Source organism: Colias eurytheme, chromosome 15 (genome assembly GCF_061535395.1).
Source record: "Colias eurytheme isolate Ceu_HAF_F1 chromosome 15, ilColEury1 Martin Lab GWU primary, whole genome shotgun sequence".
Lineage (NCBI taxonomy): Eukaryota > Metazoa > Arthropoda > Insecta > Lepidoptera > Pieridae > Colias > Colias eurytheme.
The window spans coordinates 1,259,091-1,279,151 of NC_142994.1; the positions used below are offsets into that span (position 1 = coordinate 1,259,091).

The 20,061-nt window shown below is 32.2% G+C and overlaps 3 protein-coding genes across 3 annotated transcripts; 2 read left to right on the plus strand and 1 right to left on the minus strand.

Moving 5' to 3' along the window:
- Positions 1–1,285: 1,285 nt before the first annotated feature.
- LOC149902107 (arylsulfatase I) lies at positions 1,286–9,392 on the plus strand. The gene is made up of 12 exons (XM_090110162.1): positions 1,286–1,417; positions 3,336–3,495; positions 4,377–4,536; positions 4,676–4,770; positions 4,888–4,955; positions 5,095–5,248; positions 5,672–5,829; positions 6,139–6,287; positions 6,780–6,922; positions 7,573–7,723; positions 8,163–8,279; positions 8,557–9,392. The coding sequence occupies exons 1-12, from the start codon at positions 1,331–1,333 to the stop codon at positions 8,714–8,716; spliced, it is 1,602 nt and encodes a 533-aa protein (XP_089966288.1). The 5' UTR covers positions 1,286–1,330; the 3' UTR covers positions 8,717–9,392.
- Positions 9,393–9,533: 141 nt separating this feature from the next.
- Positions 9,534–15,465, minus strand: LOC149902108 (uncharacterized). The gene is made up of 9 exons (XM_090110163.1): positions 15,101–15,465; positions 14,762–15,022; positions 13,860–14,136; positions 13,443–13,609; positions 13,129–13,174; positions 12,512–12,617; positions 10,782–10,938; positions 10,291–10,451; positions 9,534–10,014 (listed from the first exon to the last, which is right to left on the minus strand). Exons 1-9 carry the CDS (start codon positions 15,128–15,130, stop codon positions 9,645–9,647), a joined length of 1,575 nt encoding a protein of 524 aa, XP_089966289.1. The 5' UTR covers positions 15,131–15,465; the 3' UTR covers positions 9,534–9,644.
- Positions 15,466–15,598: 133 nt separating this feature from the next.
- On the plus strand, positions 15,599–16,160 carry LOC149902109 (uncharacterized). Its single transcript, XM_090109967.1, has 2 exons — positions 15,599–15,839; positions 15,917–16,160. Exons 1-2 carry the CDS (start codon positions 15,642–15,644, stop codon positions 16,157–16,159), a joined length of 441 nt encoding a protein of 146 aa, XP_089966093.1. The 5' UTR covers positions 15,599–15,641; the 3' UTR covers position 16,160.
- Positions 16,161–20,061: the final 3,901 nt, after the last annotated feature.

A 20,061-nucleotide genomic window follows, 5' to 3' on the forward strand; every position in this document is an offset into this window, starting at 1 on the left:
TATTTGTATTCAGCTATGTATGTACTGTGTGATAGGTACGAGTTAATGGACTGTAATTTACATTAATAAATAAATTATTTATAATGGTATGTTTTATTTATTTATTTCCTAATTGACCCATTTGAGTTTGAGGAAGTGCATATAATTTGAGTAATGTGAATTATTAAACGGAATATAGAAATATTAACTTAAAATTTGAACGGAATTAGCCCAAATCTATTCCGGAAATTATTTTTGACAATGAAATAGCCAAAAGGAACAAATAAAAACATGCAAATCTTTTTTATAATACAAAAGCCTATGAAGTATGAACCCATTCGATTCTGCAGGTATCTTTTAACTGACTTTAGAAAAAGACTGAGGTTCTCTTTTTATTTTTTTACAGGAAACCAATTGCTATTCCATTTCATTTCTAAGATATAAAATTAATTTCATCAAAAAACATAGAGCCTATAGAACCGAGCAATGAAATCTTGTTCTGGTGTGACTCACTTATTAAACAAATAACCTTTTTTTAAATTAGGTAATATTTGTTTAAATTTATTCTACGTGTGTACCAACTACCAAGGTGTTGAGTGTGCGTCCTGCGAAATAGACTCCCATTCAAATCGACCTAAATCTATGCCAAAGATTAACAAAAAGATGCGTCACTTACCTACATCGCTGTATTTATTGACCCGAATGTACAAAAAAAATGACAAAAGTACTTTTAAAATGAATGTAAATCTTTAATTTGAAAAAATCAAGGTACATAATATATGTTTTCAATTTTCCAACATAGCAAAATATATCCAAAACCTTTATCGAATAATGCATAAAAAAGTTACAGATATAACTATTACGAATTTAATATTAAAATAGGTTAAAAAACAGTTTTATGGAATGTTACTCGTTGAGTCAATGAAAGGTTAATAACTTGTAAAACAATGCATTAACAACGCGAACCATTAACCAGGTATTTCACGAGTATTATGAAAGGATTCAGCTGATAAATTATAGAAATACCTACCTAATAATAAAAATGTTCAATAAGGAAATAGGTAGTTATTGAACGTATGTTTCAACTTTCTCGATGAAGTGATCATTACTTACCTATAAACCCTGTAGAAACTACACTCAAAAATATGTACAACAGTTCTCACATTATACCTATTCTATTATTTTTTAATAGAGCAATATTCACAGTATTTTTATCCTTCTCGGAACATATTATACCTTACAGCGGTTCTGGTACATAGGCCTATCCCATATCCCGATATCGTTGACCAACGGTTTTTGATAATTCGCTAAGAGGTCACATAATCACTATACCGTCGATCTCGGAGCGAGAATGTTGTGTGCTTTATTATGTGTTTTGCTGTGCTCGTGTTTGTGTGAGTGCCGGCCTAATATTGTTTTCATTTTAGCTGATGATTTCGTAAGTACCTATTTTATTATTTTATTTTGTACATGACTATTTACTATTATTGTATTATTTGTAGAATTCATCAAATATTATTTTTAATTTATTATACGACCTATAAGATCATGAGTAAATCATAAATGTTGCACATAAATATTAGTACCTGTGTAAAATACGTTATTAATAGTTTTGTTAAAATTTATAAAACTGGAAGCCATAACTCAAAAATACCTTAGTTTCTTAATAAACTTTTGTTAATTTTGTAGGTACCCAGGTATCCACTAAATAAATACCCATTTATAAATTAATTTTTAGTTCTCATATGCACTACAAAACTGGTGACTGTTAATAATGGTAATTAAGACCACATACATTTTAACACACTCCGTTCCGTTCATTTATTTAGAATTAGTTTATCTATGTAGGGCGTAGGTCATAAAAAAACATTTATTTCAAATATAAACGGATTACTTTTGCCGCTGTATCCACATTTTTAATGTCCTCGAACAAAACACAAGAAATTTCCTCCGAAAGACTATTAATTCCAATAATATTTGTTTTAATTTACATACGAACGATTTTACTAATGTCTAGGTAATTGTATTTTATTTATCCAAAATAACAATCGGTACTAATTATTTAGTCTTTTTATTAGATAAAAGTAGTTAATTGTTTTAGATAGACAAAATGATCCTTAGATAGATCTGTACTCATAGTGTAGCAATAAAAATCACGCGCGAATAATTTCACACCTATTCATAGGTACCAGTGTATACGAGTAGGTATACCTACTTAGTATGTAATTATTTCAAGCAACACAAGCTTTTTATTGTTATAGGTTATTGACAGTATCTATCCCACAAAAATTATATTACAATATGTACTTTATACGTTAGCTAACTAGTTAGTACTAAAAACACCCTACCAAGGTACCCGCATTTGATAATAAAAATTAGGTACGTGTGAAAAAGTTATTATTTATTAAATTTATTAATAAGAAAATCGTAATCCTATCGTAATGAGTATCTAATTGATTGAGTCTTGAGACCAAGAAGTCTCATTAAAGTTGAATTTAAATCTATTAAAAACTAGCGGTCCGCCCCGGCTTCGCCCGTGGTACATGTTAACGTTTTCTCTACATAAGAACCATCCTCGTACTTCAAGGAATATAATAAAAAAAGAATTATCGAAATCGGTTCAGCCGTTCTCGAGTTATGCGCTTACCAACACATTTTGCGATTCATTTTTATATATAAAAGAAGATAATCGAAAAAAGTGATCTAGTCTAGATAGAAGATATAGAAAATGCAATTACCAATATAGTATGTTATTTTACAATAAAAATGTAAACCTTATCCCTACAAGGTCTATACGTTTATGATTATTCCTGTGTGTGGGCGGTAGACACTGTTAGATTCTTAAGCAAATATTCAGGTCGAAATAACGGCATATATCGTTGTCACTTGGATTATTAAGTGCCATACACAATATAGTAAAATTTATACATATTACTATATCTAATGCATAGTCTGTAAAACTATCCACCTTATTCTCACATCATATAAAAAGCACCCACTGGATGTATTTACTATTAATAATTACCTAACCTACTTTTTTCAAATGATAAAACTTTACAAAGTAACAACATGTTATTTGGAATAACTATGTAGGTACTTACCTAGTTATTTTTTATTTACATACAAATTACAATCAAAGAGTCAATGACGGGGGCTTATCGCAATTCACAATATACATTTATGATAATTATTGCAACAATCTTTCACAATGTTCACAATTAATAGGCACAATATTGAATATACCTACCTATAGGTATTAGGTACGCACCTACTGTACCCTTTTTTATTTTATCACAAAAAATTGTAGTTAGATACCTACTCATAACTATTGTCTAAAATATAGTTCAATATTTCAGGGTTGGAATGACGTAGGGTTCCATGGCTCGAACGAGATTCCGACACCAAACATCGACGCCCTGTTTGCGTCTGGTCTCTCTCTGCACAACTACTATGTTACCCCGATCTGCACGCCATCCCGAGCTGCGCTTATGACTGGGAAATATCCCATTCATACTGGTAAGTGTTGAAATACAACTAAATATTTTAAAACTGAAAACGGGTCCATCGAAAAGAAACTATCTACAGTTCCAAAAGTTCAATATTATAATATTTACTTGTTACAAAGTATGTAACATAACTATGTCATAAATACAAGTGCTTGACAAGCAATAAGTTTTTGTAAAGAACCTTCGTCGCACTCTACTTCGTTAGTTCAAAAATTTGTCATGGTCACATCTTATTTCTGCATTATTCAATAAATTAGTTGACCTTTATGAATAGACAATATTATTACATAGTTGGAGACAAAATGCCAATATTTTCTTTGTTTTATTAACATAGCCAGCAATCGCGAAGACACGTACGATATGTCAATTTACAATTAGGTACTTAAAAATTTGAATTGGAATGTATTGAGCTAATTTACAAGCAGTTGAAATATCATTTAATCTACAAGTTTAATCCTGATATAAATCTGCCGATCAACATCTTCTCGGAACCGGTGTAAAGCAATATCTATTAACTCTGATAATAAATTCTACATCATTAGACAGCGAGAGTTGCGCTCATTTCCTGTTTTTATGTCAGAACATGGGATAATGATACGTATATGCAATTACTCCCACTGGTATATAGGAGAATAATTGAATTCGAGCATAATACCTTTCGAATGGCCATTCCCACGTAATGACGTTTATTTCACATCTTTAAAATGGTTATGGACAGTCGCTATAATTAAGATAATTGCTGCCCTTTTATTTGAAAAATACATCATGTTAAAAATCCTTTTTTAATTTTCACCTCAATATTTTCCCCTGACACCATCATACCTACAACTAACTAAAACTTATGTATTACTTGCTGAATTATATGTTATGTAGGTACCTAATCTTTTACAGGAATGCAACATGGCGTTATCTATGGTATGGAGCCTCGGGGTCTTCCGCTTTCAGAGACAATTCTACCTCAGCACTTAAGAACTTTGGGTTATAAAAACCACTTGGTTGGCAAATGGCATCTTGGTAGCTACAAAAGGGAATATTTACCGTTGAACAGAGGGTATGTAAATAAGTGTAGCGTCTTACTCGCTCCAAAAATTATTAAAAGACCACTAAGAGGTGAAATTGTGTATTTGTATTAGTAACAATTATAATACATACATGCATTTAAAAATAATGTTCATATAATTATATTACAGATTTGACAGTCACTTAGGTTTCTGGACAGGAAAAATAGATATGTATGATCACACTAATCAGGAAAAAGGAGTTTGGGGATTTGATTTTAGACGAGGTAATTGTACTTAACATATTCGTTTTAGACAGATACACCCGTATGCCGTAGGCTTTTCTCAGATATTTACTTATGTTCTTTTTTTCAATTAACATCTACCCACAATTTTTATTTCAGGTTTTGCAGTAGCTCATGATTTATTTGGAAAATACGCAACAGACGTCTACACAAATGAGGCACTTAGGGTTTGTATCATAAAATCATTCTTATAATGTCATTAATTAATTTTATCATTAAGTACAAAGAATTTAAACAAACCCATCTCTTTTTTTTTTGTTTCGATTAGCTATGAAAAGTGACCTTAAAAATATTATATTTTTACAGATAATAGCGAACCACAACAAGAATGAGCCATTGTTCTTAATGATAGCTCACTCAGCGGTACACACTGGCAACCCTTACGAGCCCATCCGAGCTCCTGAAGGACTCATAGCTAACTTCAGTTATATAGAAGATCCACAGAGAAGAAAATACGCAGGTTATACCCATATAAACCTTTACTGATCTTATATATGCAAGTGGTGTATGTTTCTTTGGTTGTTTTTCTTCTTTTCGCATCGGAATGATTTTATGTTATGATTTTTGTGGCACCGTTATTTCCTAACGCCGCGAGCGTAAGACAGAAGTAGATAATATATATATTCTATATAAAAACTTGATAGTTTATACATAGTAGTAAATTAGATCGGAAGGAATACATATTTGTAATAGAACGCATTATGCAATAAAATTTTATTTAACTATATCCGACTGAATTGCCTTGAATTAACGTTGAAAATACAAATGAAAGCTGAAATCATATTTGGCTACAGAACCACTAAATTGAGAGGTACCTCCTTGTTTTACTGTATGAAATTGATTGTACTTGTAGGTATTTTAATTTAAGGCTTTCCTATTTCAGCTGTGGTATCAAAGCTTGACGAATCCGTTGGTCGAGTGGTTCAATCTCTACAAGAGCACGGGATGCTCAATGACAGTATTATTATATTCAGTACGGATAACGGCGGGCCAGCCGCTGGCTTCAATCAAAACGCGGCTTCCAACTTCCCGTTAAGAGGTGTATGTTTGATAATCCATAATTAATAATGTAAATAATTTGAAAAGAAAAGGAGAAATTCGAAGCCCGTAATCCAAATATTTTTTTTGGAAGAGCAACATTTCCATAAATTAGTATATATTTCTATTTTCTATAAATTATTTCTTAAATTCTTATCATAATCGAATTTAAAATTTAACAATTTAAAAATACTGTAGTCTTATTTATGGTGAAATGGTCATCTTACTTTGATTTCATAAACCGACATTATAAATGGTCATAATGTATATGTGCATATTTTTACCTTTTCCTTACTAAAGCACTTGTTATAGGTGAAAAATACCCTCTGGGAGGGTGGAGTACGTGGCGCGGGAGTACTGTGGAGTCCCTTGCTTAGTGCGATACCGCGGGTTGCCTCGCAACCACTGCATATATCCGACTGGCTGCCAACACTGTTTAGTGCTGCGGGTGGCAATGTTAGGTACGAAATATTTCAGCAATAAATAATGATGATAGCAAAAACGATAATTGACCGTAATAATTTATAGCATACACAATAATTAGATCCTCTAACTTAACAGTATGTATCTATCGAGGAACCATTATATTTTATCCAATAAGATTAGTCCCATTTTTTATTATTAAACTAGCTTTCCGCCCGCGGCTTCGCCCGCATTTTCAAAGATATACCCGCATAGTTCCCGTTCCCGTGGGATTTCCGGGATAAAACCTATCCTATGTGTTAATCCAAGTTACCCTCTATATGTGTGCTAAAATTCATTGTAATCGGTTCAGTAGGTTTTGCGTGAAAGAGTAACAAACATCCATACATCCATACAAACTTTCACATTTATAATATTATAATAGGAATAATAGGATTAAGCAAGATACATAATAAGAAGGTTTAAAAAAAATGTTGTTATTAAAGTTAGATACTGTAAGGATACTGATGTTTAATTAACAATCTTTACAGTTCCTTAGGTGGAATAGATGGAGTGGACCAGTGGCTAGCCTTGTCCAAGGATTTGAAATCAGAGCGGAATACGATCCTACATAACATAGACGACCAATTTGGCAGTGCATCTATCACGGTCGATCAGTGGAAATTGCATAAAGGTAAAAACAGCATAATAGACTATTGTTAAACGTTCTCATATTCATTACATGAGAAACCGAAAGTATGAACATTGTATTGTATTTAGTATGGTGATGGTTGCAAAAATCGCTTTCAATTCAATTTGTGGTCCGAGCATTTATGAATGGTTGAAATTTTTCTCTAAACCCTCTAAACCTGATGACACCCATAATATTATGTTGATTGTATTTAGGTATTTATATCGATGCATATATTTTTTTATAGTGCTACTGAACTAATACAAATATAAAAAATCTTGTAATCAGCACATAATGTGACCTTATTCCTCACATTTATAGTTTTAACCTTATATGTTTCGCTATAGGTAACATCATTCTTTTGCTGAAGAAAAAGCGAAATGCCTTCTTCCTTTCTTTATATATCATCCATTATCGTGTTATTTGCACGATGTTAGGTTATGAATGTAATTTTAATTTAGTATTTAAGTTAGTTAAGTTTCTTTTGTAAAATAAAATTGTATCTGTGTCGCATTGGGCATTGTTCTGTAATGGCATGTGATGTTTTTAAATAAATAAATAAATAGATATTGGCGTGTAAATTTTGTAGGCCTGTGTGTGTATTTCATAATGTCTTTTTCGATATTTTGTATAGTGTTTTCAATGAATTTCAGGAACCACCTATAACGGAGCGTGGGACTACTGGTACGGGCCGAGCGGTCGGAACGCAAGTTATGACGTAGACTTGGTGTTAGATGGCCTTGCTGGTCGAGCGATAGATCAGTTGGGCTTGATGCCTAACAAGGAGAAAATCTTGGAACTGAGGTAGGTAGAATCAAGAGGAAATAAATTAAGGGGAATACATGAGAATTAATTATTAAGCTATATTATTTACTAGCTTTCCGCCCGCGGCTTCACGTGCGTTTTCAAAGAAAAACCCGTTCCCGTAGAATTTCCGGGATAAAACCTATCCTATGTCCTTTCTCGGGTATCAAAATATATCTATAGCAAATTTCATGCAAATTGGTTCAGTAGTTAAGGCGTGATTGAGTAACAGACAGACAGAGTTACTTTCGCATTTATAATATTAGTATGGATTATAAAATTTTTGAATTAGTGTCAATTTGAATTGTGTTGAAACGGCTATACTTTAATTAGTCTATTATAAAAATAGGAAAAAAATTCATGTAGTAGAAAATGTATAATTACTGATTCGAAATTCGGAATGTTTTGTTTCTTATATAAAACCGTTGATATTATTCAGGCAAGGCTCAACTGTGGTGTGTAAACCGATTGAGCCCATCCCCTGCAAGCCGCTAGAAGCACCCTGCCTCTTCAATATCGTGGACGATCCGTGTGAATTGAGAAATCTCGCTGATATGTAAGTTTAAGTCAAAATAACGAATTTATTCTAAACATAACATAATTTGTATTGTGTAGAGTATATTTAATATTTGTCGTGATTCTAAGTTATACACAGAAAATGGCAAAGGGTGGGTACTTATAAGATAGTTTTGTATTTTTCTGCTGATGAGCATGCTTGAATTAGTTTATCTGTACCTGAAACTCTGCTGAGAAGAGTAAAAGCAGTATCAAATATTAATTAACAATTGTAATTAGTAACTCCTCATAAAAATCTGTCTGTCTGTATTTTCCAGCGAGATCGACACGTTACATCGTCTACTCGGCGAGTTAGACGCATTCAACAGAACAGCAGTTCCACCGAACAATAGACCGATCGACGCACACGCAGACCCGCGGCTTTGGAGCCACGTGTTCACTAACTTTGGCGATTATAGCCATGTTCATGTTTGTTAGTTTATACTTAACTGGATTTCCGCCCGCGGCTTCGCCCGCGTTTTCAAAGGAAAACCCGCATAGTTCCCGTTCCCGTGGGATTTCCGGGATAAAACCTTCCCTATGTGTTAATCCAAGTTACCCTCTATATGTGTGCTAAATTTCATTGTAATCGGTTCAGTAGTTTTTACGTGAAAGAGTAACAAACATCCATACATCCTTACAAACTTTCGCCTATAAAATATAGATTAGATTAAGTTTTATTGGGTCCTCTTCAAAATGCATTGGGCGAGTAGAGGCAATCGCGATAGACATTTAGGCCAAATGTCTATGATCGGCCGTCATTATGTTTTTTATTCATAATCGCCGTAATGGCGACAAACATCGACGATCATTTGTTGGGCCAACGCTCTCGATTGTGAGGAGGACATTAAAAGCTCTGTTTGTAATTACTGATTATAGGCGTGTTCATGTTTGTTAATTTATTTATTGATTTTTAAGATCAAGTTACTTTATTTCAAAGAATATTTATGATCAAAGGACATTACAATGTATTGATTAAGTTGTCGATAAATGGTGGAAATGTACGCAGTTTTGTTAATGCAATTTATTACTGACTGACACAAAAATACGTGTATGTTAAAAAGTTTAAAACGTAACATTTAGGAATTAATTATATAGATATTTAGAGTCTCTATTGAGAAAAGAGAGAAATAGGTTGTTGTATTTCAGGACATAATAAATAGTAATAAGTTATGTTGTTAATAATTTAAAAATAATAAGAAATAAGAATAGAAATAATGTTTTATTTATCAAAAAAACTTAAAAAGTGCTTCTCCACATAACAAAAAATAATAACAAATTCCTGTTAGAAAATTATAAGAAAATCAACATTTACAGCTTTCAGAACAATATATAAAAAATGAAAAAACAAAAGTGGCTCATGTGCCTAATTTACAACTTTCGGTACAATTTTCACCTTCTTATTTTTAATGCCAGATCTGCTTTTATTTTCTGTATCTTCCATTTTTCTTTTCTCGGCTCTATTTTGAGCCATGACAACTTCGAGATATTCATTTGCATCATTATTCATATTTTTTTCTATAGGATTGTCGACGTATCGAGATATATTCGAGGCATTTTGTAAGGAAATCTTTTCCATGGGATTTAGGGCATCAGAAATGGGATCTGGGACACTTTCCTGGGAGGCGAAACTTTCGGCTAGTAGTCGATCGACTATTTTATCCTCGGTATTGTGGAAGAAATTGGACATCACTTTTATTAAATGATTCTTCATTATTTTCTGTGCTGTTGTTAGACTGGGAAGGGTGTTATATATTATGAAATAAGTTTTTTTTTGTAAAATCATCCTAATTAGATGAATTTGATCAAAAAAGTGAACTAAAACTTTTGATCAGACAAAAAAAATGTTTTGTTAGAATTAAAACAAGTGTTAAAGTATATTATAGTGATAGTAATTTGATATTTTTTAGGGTTTTTTTTTCTAGTTATCTACTCCAGTAGTCCTTACTAGAAAAATTATGCATTACTGAACAAAATATACATTCTTATGATAAAAATATATATTAACTTACTCAGATTGTGGATCTTGTTGGATGATTTTATTGGAATGAAGCAACTTCATTAGTTTAGCAGCATTGGACTCGGATATATCGAACTTGTCTATCAAGTCCCCAGCTTCAATGGTTTGGACTTCCGAACATAGCTCCAATGTTCGACGGAAAATGCATAAGCACTATAAATAAATAAGTTATTTAAAGTTGGATGAATAAATATACAAATAAGTTTATATAAATAAAAATACCTAAGTTTTTTTGTAAAAGAAAATGCGGACATGTCACTAAATAGCAGTTTCTTCCAGGCAACCAATTACATGATTTAAAAATAAAATAAGGGCAAGGCACTTAAGCAAATGAAAATAAAAATTCATCATTAATTTCACGCATAATCAGATAAAAGGTGCATCATTGAATATTGATATAAAATTTAGACTCTATATACCTATTATGACATTTATAAAACAAACGCTACAAGAAAAAAAATTTAAAAAAAAAACCATAATTACCTCCCGTTTCCTCATACTCAAGGAAACCAAGTTAGTATCAGTGGGAGTACGATTTGGATCAACATCATAACATTTGGTACAGCAATGTTGCGTAACTCGCGATACTAAGTGACGAACAATACCAAAACAAGCCGCGTGTTGCTGGAGCTTACAGTAGCTAGAATATCATTTATGTAAACTTAATTACGTTCAAGCAATTTTTTAAGATTTTTGCCCCCCCCCCCTCCCTTAACGCATCGTAACATACCTAAACATAACATACTAAGGGCCGATTTTTCAATGCTTGGATAAAACTTTTTCATTCGTCGAATAATGTATAAAACTACCATTTTAAAAACGTATCCTAATTGCCCGTATTTTACAGTTTACGTGACATTTTAATATTATCGTGTAATACTTTATTGGACGGATAAGTTTTGTCCAAGCATTGAAAAATCGACCCTTATGTAAACTTAATAACGTTCAAGTATTATTTAAAGCAATTTTTTAAGATTTTTGCCCCCCCCCCCCCTCCTTTAACGCATCGTAACATACCTAAACATAACATACTAAGCGATTTTTATTTTTTCTGTTTCTGTGTGGCTTGTATACTTTTTCGTTTGTTATCAATAAATGTTTTATTTATTTATTTATTTTATTTATTTATACTAGCAATCAAAAGGATTTTTTTTTAATTTGTTAACTAGAATTTACTTTAACGAAATTTCAAATTCTGAAACTGATTTATAGAATATAATAGGCACAATTATTAAGTCTTTATTAGGTACAAAATTTCTAAAACCGACACGTGATACTATTTAAAATTCAAAATTTAATGCAGGTTGGTAAAGTTAAGATTACATTTTAATAAATTTTTACTTGCTATTTAAATGAATGTTTACTTGCTATTTTAATGAATGTTTACTAGCTATTTTAATGAATGTTTACTTGCTATTTTAATGAAATTTTACTTGCTATTTTAATGAATTTTTACTTGCTATTTTAATGAATGTTTACTTGCTATTTTAATGAATTTTTACTTGCTATTTTAATGAATGTTTACTTGCTATTTTAATGAATTTTTACTTGCTATTTTAATGAATTTTTACTTGCTATTTTAATTAATGTTTACTTGCTATTTTAATGAATGTTTACTTGCTATTTTAATGAATTTTAACTTGCTATTTTAATGAATGTTTACTTGCTATTTTAATGAATGTTTACTTGCTATTTTAATGAATGTTTACTTGCTATTTTAATGAATTTTTACTTGCTATTTTAATGAAATTTTACTTGCTATTATAAAGCAGCTTTTTTTTTTACTTAAGATAGGGAAGCGCTTGACCACAATCTCGCCTGATGGAAAGCTGAGATGCGGTCTAAGATGGTACGCGCTTCCCTAGCTTTCATCACACAATCGTTTAATTTTTAAATCATACTTTGACGACGCGGTTGGCGCAGTGGTAAAGTAACTGCATACTGAGCCGACGGTCCCGGGTTCGATCCCCGGTCAGGGCAAATATTTGTGTGATGAACTCAATTATTTGTTCTTGGGTCTGGGTGTTATATCTATATATGTATTTATAAAATATTATATTTATCGTCGCCTAGTACCCACAACACAAGCCTTAATTGAGCTTACTGTGGGACTAGGTCGATTTGTGTAATAATGTCCTTTAATATTTATTATTATTTTATTATTTTTTTTATACTATTTACTTATTGCTTCTATTTTTGAATATAGTACTCACTGACAAGTTAGCAATTCAGATGGGGTATAGGTGTCATATGGCCCATACTTGTTGCAGGGACAACATATACGGACTTCAGACCCAGGTGTTGACATTTGGACCGACCCTACAGGAAGTATTAATAAATGTAATCTATATTTTTTTAGATATGTCTATGAAAAATCATATAAACAAAGTATATATACATAGTATAAAACAAAGTCGCTGTTGATGTATGTTGTCTGTTTTAATGAATACAATCAGATACAATAGTCTCTACTATTAACTATTCTGTGCAATAGTTCTTGAATGAAGGATTTAGTATATAACTAGATTTCCGCCCGCGGCTTCGCCCGCTATGTCTAAAACTTAATAAATTATATATTAAAATTCTTTAATCACTCTATCTATTAAAAAAAACCGGATTAAAATCCGTTGCGTAGTTTTAAAGATTTAAGCATACAAAGGGACATAGGGACAATGAAAGCGACTTTGTTTTATACTATGTAGTGATTTACTAGGTTGAAAACTAGTATAACAATCTGCCATTTGTTATGTACATTAAATAATAAATTAAATACTCAAATTATGATTTAACTATGTGTGCAAATAAATGTAATGTTTGTTTACACACTTACCTGATAGTTCCATATCATTAGTTAGCACTGGTGGATTCTGTGTTGGCTAAAAGAGAAAAATTAATATAGTTTCAAAAATGTAAAAAAAATAGCTTAAACTTATGAAATTATTGTATCTTTTGTCTACTAATCCTTCATAAGTTTACAAAGTTTGAATCAAAACTGTAAGTTTAAAAATGCATTCCAAAAGAGTCAGGTACTGAGAGATACATAATCATGTCGGTTACATACAAAAATACAGGTGAAGCAAATAGAAGCGTGTTAAAAATAGCTTTACAACTGCCAATATAAAAAAATAATAAAAAAAATCTTACATTTGCCTCATGGCTGGCCCTCATGGCTTCCTTAAAGAAGGAATGAGCCACAATTTTATGGTATGGCGTTTCCACCCAACCAAGTTTTAGTTTCTCGTGAATTGTTGGCTCTAGGTGGTCTTCATCCGAACTCACGAAACCTGGCGCTTGGTAGTCCGCTGGTGCGTCTTTGTTTACCAATTTAACGGGTTTTTAACAAGATTTTTTTAAATATTTAGTTTAGAACAAAAAAATCAGTTTAAAATTTCGATTTAATTTAAATTTCGGAACATTCCGTATCAATGCAACAATTATGTGAAATATTAATTTATTTAAGAACGTAAAATATTCGCGTTATCACAAAATTAATTTCAGCTATAATACAAATAAAAGTTAAACATAGAATGTAGTTACCTAATAAAAGTTATAAATACTTACTTTCATTGTAATAAAGGCGCAAGCTAATATCATTAGACCTCAAAAACTGTGTTGCGCTTGATTGCATCATGACCACACAAGTTCTAATTAACTGGATAGTTTTCTCCCTAACATTATCGAAAGAATACTGCGTTGTGTGTTTGGTACTGTCCCGGTTTTTAGAGTGAACGTTCATGGTCACCCCATCAGAGTTGTAGGTATACTCGAAAATATGATATTCAACCAAATTCTCCAATTTACACTCGTCTTCATAAAAACATAAAGCTAATTGGTGAAGCTGGAATGAATTGAGTTGTTTACACTTTCAACAAAAACGTAGAGAATAAAAATTAATAATCCATACTTAATAATATTATAAATGCGAACGCCTTAACTACTGAACCAATTTGCATGAAATTTGGTATAGAGATATTTTGATACCCAAGAAAGGACATAGGATAGGTTTTATCCCGGAAATCCCACGGGAACGGGTTTTTCTTTGAAAACGCGGGCGAAGCCGCGGGCGGAAAGCTAGTTTACTATAAATTCTCATAAAGATATGTCTATATCATTAACTAGCTGCGCTCTGCGGTTTCACCCGCGTGGTTCCGCTCCTGTTGGTTTTAGCGAGATGATATATAGCCTACTAGCTTTCTGCCCGCGGCTTCACCCGCGTTTTCAAAGAAAAACCCGCATAAGTCCCGTTCCCGTGAGATTTCCGGGATAAAACCTATCCTATGTGTTAATCCAAGTTACCCTCTATATGTGTGCTAAATTTCATTGTGATCGGTTCAGTAGTATTTGCGTGAAAAAAAACAAACATACACATACACATCCATCCTTACAAACTTAAAAATTAATAAAAACTAACAAACTCTTCAGATTTATAATATTAGTATAAATTATTAGAATTAGAATCTTACATATTTCTTATCAAAAGCATCGAAGGCTTGTATTAAAGCCGTACTTAGAAACTGGCCCCACTCGTCTTTACATTTCTTCTTCAAAATTCTTAATTTAATACCTCCAAAAGTTTCTATCATATAACAATCATCGGGGAGAATATTTTTCAAAAACGTTATGGTGCTAACAGCAACGACTGTCAGTTGTTTCATAAATGTAACAGAACTTGTGTAATTCTCTGTCGCTTGCTTTGGAAAAACTCGAACCCATTCAGCAACTGCCTAAAATTATCACAAAATATGTAATACAAAAATTATACAAGTTATATAAATATAAGAATATTTTTTACATAATTATACCTGGGAGGTGGGCACCGCAGTTGTCGTCATTTTAGGTTCAATTAACTTGTCCCTTTTTATGGCGTCAGCTAATTATAAATATTATCAATTGATATTCATAAATGTACCGAATTACCTACTAAAATCAATTAAATTTTTGTTTTACCCGCGTAAACTTTTGTTTCATTTACAGCATTAAAAAAAAAGTTGTATTGACATACATCCAAAACGCGCGAAAAGTAGGGCAGTTCTACACAGTTCATTGAAATATTTTAAAAAAGTTTTAAAAATATATTCATTTATCAAATATATATGTTTAAAAGAAAAATTTTCTCTTTAATTTCACATAAATAAAAAATAAACCATTTCTATATTCATAAAATAATAGTAAAATTTATGGTAAAAAAAACTTTTTACTATATTAAATTGAAAAAGGAATTCAATTGCATATTATTATTTTTTTGACAATAGAAATAACAAATGACACAACACCATATTCAACACTATTTCTGTAGTTTTGATTATTTTATGCGAAAAGAAATTTTAAAAATATTAACTAGAAATGCTCTGTCCTGAAGGAGCTATACAAAACGAAATTATATCCAAAGAGGAAGAAGAAAAAGTTTGTAAGAAAAGTAAAAAAATTGTTGCTGAAGGCACAGGTAGCTTGGAGCTAAATTCATTTAAAAATCCGAGAAACTGGAAGAAATCTATAACCAATTTCTTTCGTAATCAACTACGGTCCACTAAATCAAATGACGTAAGTACCTTTCCCTTGTGCATTACTTGTTCTTTTAAGAAAGATACAGTACGTGAAATCGGTTTATTATGATACAGGGAGATAGACCTTCTGGCAGTACTGAAAACTTTGAAGATAAAGATGTCGCTCCAGAACAAAAATGGCAGTCACTAGGCAAAGTATTCAGACGTCAAAGTTTTGCTGAACATTGGCAAAAATCACCAAATCCACATGGCGAAAGCTCATCGCAAAATAAACGTTTTGCTGTTAGAAAAGTTATTTCTAGTTATTTTGGAAAATCTCCAAAATCGCCTTCTGTTTCTAACGAAGACCAATCGTAGTGCTTTAGGTATCTTTTGGCAATAAACTACTTTTATAAAATATTGTTTTATATACTTAATTGTCTCCCTAAATAATACTTACGTAGATTCTCAATCCACACGTTCCGTTTGGAGTCAGCTTAATAGCTTGGTTGCGTCTAGTTGCTCGCTTACCCTTTTCGGCTAAGGTTTAAATCATGTTTAAATATATTATGTATGTATATTCTATCTTTGTCTAACTCGGAACGGCTTTATCTGCTAGTTTGTTCGCATAAATTGCTTCTACATCAGCTGTATATAAGATAAGATAAGATAAGAAACTTAACTTGCCAAGTTAGGTGTGAAAGGGATAAAAAAACATACAGGCGTCATTCAACGTCATATTTTCTTGTTACAATTTAATGGTCATAGTGCAATCTCCAGTGTATTAGATATAAGCTTCTTGGTCACCACCATAGAAATCTAAATAACAAGACACATAGAAGTGCTAAAATGTCATAATTCGTATGAAAACCGCTGTCGCCAAAATCAACACATTCAAACCGAAAGCTAAACAGTACACACAAGTAAACTATGCCTTTTATTGGACAGCTTGATTTTAGTGAAAACTAACTTATCTATTAAATTAAGCTTTTGAATATGTATCCTAACGCACGAATTTACGGTTTATTTTAGAATAACATCCTAGACTACAAGCCCGCATAGGACAAAAATATGGGTCAAATGAACCACCAGGGGACATATCTAGAACGATAGCAGAGCAAAAAATAATAAGATTCATCACTATGCCGTCACTTGTAAGCTGTCCAACTGAGAGCAGATGAGAATTGAAAAGTACAGGTAGACTCGGTAAATTTTGGTCATATATTTTTGTACGGCATTCTTAACCATCGATAGATCCATTAAAAATAATAAGAAACCGCTCAGTGCCGTACAAAAATGTGGGTCCACCAAGTCGGAATTTTTATTTAATTTCCGAGAGTTACCGGGGGTAAATTTGGTCATTTGACCATGTACGGCATCTGTGTCATACTATTGCTATACTGCTTTTAATCCATTATTCCGCAACGCCGTACAAAAATCATGGGGACAAGGGGAAAAAATCGAGAGTTGCAATCCCCTCTCTTTCCCCACTCCAGGGGGTCATTTGACTAAGTACGGCTTCGGTTCCAAAACATTATCTAGCACTCAAAAGTACTATTAAAAGCAATGCCGTCAAAAAATAATTGTTCTTTTAAATGTATACCAATAATCATCTTAATTTCATCGAATTCTTGATATAAAGAGCTGTAAGGTCATTTGACCCTGTACGGGAACTTTTTTTTTAACATGATATTGTAAAATTCAATTGTTGTATAGTATTGCCGTTCAAAAGAAACCGTTCTAAAAAAAGTTATAGAGAAATGCAAACCCAGAAATTTTGTTAAAGTTTAAACATCGTAGATTAATGAAATATAATAGTTTTCTACACTTTATTCGTTGTTTTAAATAGTATTAACATAGATAAATTAGGAAAAAACGATGCCGTACATTTTTGTGCAGACCACATCTTTTAGGCTGATGAAAGCGACGAAAGCTACAATTTTAAGGGTGCTTTATGGCCATTTGATACAGTACGGCATTAACATATTTTTACCCAACTACGGCAAAGCAAAAGGAGGGTTATGGTTGTTTACAGGTCATGTATGTATGTTCATCTATTCCCTCGTAACTTCTAAACTACTTATCAGAATTCGACAAATGACATATCATTAGAAGCGTCTGAATTGTTCACTGGATAACCAGCGACCAGCTAGCTAAAGGCTATATGGGGTTTCACAAAATCTAATGTGGCGCCCTCTAGCGGACAAAACATACAGAGTAAAAAAATAAAGTTAAGATAAATATGCAGTGTTTGGTATCATTTGAAAGCGCTTTACTTGTACATTTTGAATATGTATATATTACTAGCATTTGCTTGTGACTTTACCTGTATTCATGGACTGATTGCATATAAGTAATTCACATCTTTTCGTTCATAGCTTTTTTATTAGTTCATCAATTTAACGGAGTCAATTCCACCTGACTCCGACTTTCCAAGGTGATAATTAACCACCTCGAGCTTCTTAATATTAATGTATATTTATATTTTATTATAAAAATATAAAGCAAACATTTCGTTATATCGATTTTTTTCTTTTTCAGATTTTTCCCCTTTGAACCAACGAAAATGTACGGCACATGAAAAAATATTATCTATGCATAAAATACTTTTAAAATAAATTTATTTCGTGTTGTGTCAAATGACCCCCTGGAGTGGGGAAAGAGAGGGGATTACAACTCTCGATTTTTTCCCCTTGTCCCCATGATTTTTGTACGGCGTTGCGGAATAATGGATTAAAAGCAGTATAGCAATAGTATGACACAGATGCCGTACATGGTCAAATGACCAAATTTACCCCCGGTAACTCTCGGAAATGAAATTAAAATTCCGACTTGGTGGACCCACATTTTTGTACGGCACTGAGCGGTTTCTTATTATTTTTAATGGATCTATCGATGGTTAAGAATGCCGTACAAAAATATATGACCAAAATTTACCGAGTCTACCTGTACTTTTCAATTCTCATCTGCACTCAGTTGGACAGCTTACAAGTGACGGCATAGTGATGAATCTTATTATTTTTTGCTCTGCTATCGTTCTAGATATGTCCCCTGGTGGTTCATTTGACCCATATTTTTGTCCTATGTGGGCTTGTAGTCTATCCCTAAGTATATGAGACTTTTTGCTCCAATACGAACAAACGTGATAATAAGAATGGTCGACTGTGTCATTCATTGTTATTTCGATTACTATGGTGACGCTCGTAATACTTGTAAATATTCTATAATTTTAAGGAAAAACGGCATTATTTCTAAAAAAAAATATTTTCCGATGAAATATTATTCCTTTATAAGTATAATTACAACTTGTGGAAGAATTTCCGCAATGGGAATTGCTGAAACACACCATGTATACACTCATACGTCTCCAGAGCAACTGAACAGTGAGGAATGCACTGGTGTTGTGCAAATCACCTGAGTGGCGACAAGGTCACGCACGCTTACGACTTCTAGTGTCTTGTTATTTAGATTTCTATGGTCACCACCTATATTACATATATAAAGACGACCGACGGATTTTTGAATTTTTTGACTGACAGGCTACCGTCACCTACCACCCGAATTGTTTTCGATTGTGTATGACTCTGAATTTACTCCTATTTCTTTCGAACAAGGTGCAAGATGCAAGTGCATTGTTTAGGGCACTCGATTCAACGATTCAGGGTGCTTCGGGTGTTTCTGGAAATACGATAATTAGCGAAGATCTGCATGCGCATTATTAATTTTGGAGTATTGTAAATTAAATGGAATATTGAAAATTAATTAAACCGCTACCCAAATTATTATTATTCAAGATTGCCCCATTATTTAATATTTCTTTAATAATAAAATTGCCCCATAATTTTCCATTTTTTTTTTAGATAATTCGATTCCCGGTCGATGCAAATGAATTTTCGAAAATCTTTGAATATAGTTCTTTTTAAAAATAAAGGAATGTTTCCTTTCAGCAAAATTTGCTATCTTCAGTATATCAAGTACCTACTTTCCCTCCGGCCCATCGAAAATTTCCACACTGTAGAACACAAGAACCTATTTAATATCACGATTTTTTTTCTTTTGTATTCAGAATATACTTTATAAATTTTGAGATTTTACTTAACTGTATACATAAATTTAAAAAATTTATCACGTTTCAATAAATTATATAATATATTTTGGAATTTCAATAAAACTTTTTTCTTTTATTGTTTGCGAACGCGTTTTATTTTAAGTTGAACGAATATAATTCAATTCGTTAGCTGTCACGTAATGACAGCTGAAATGTGACAGTACAAAAAAAA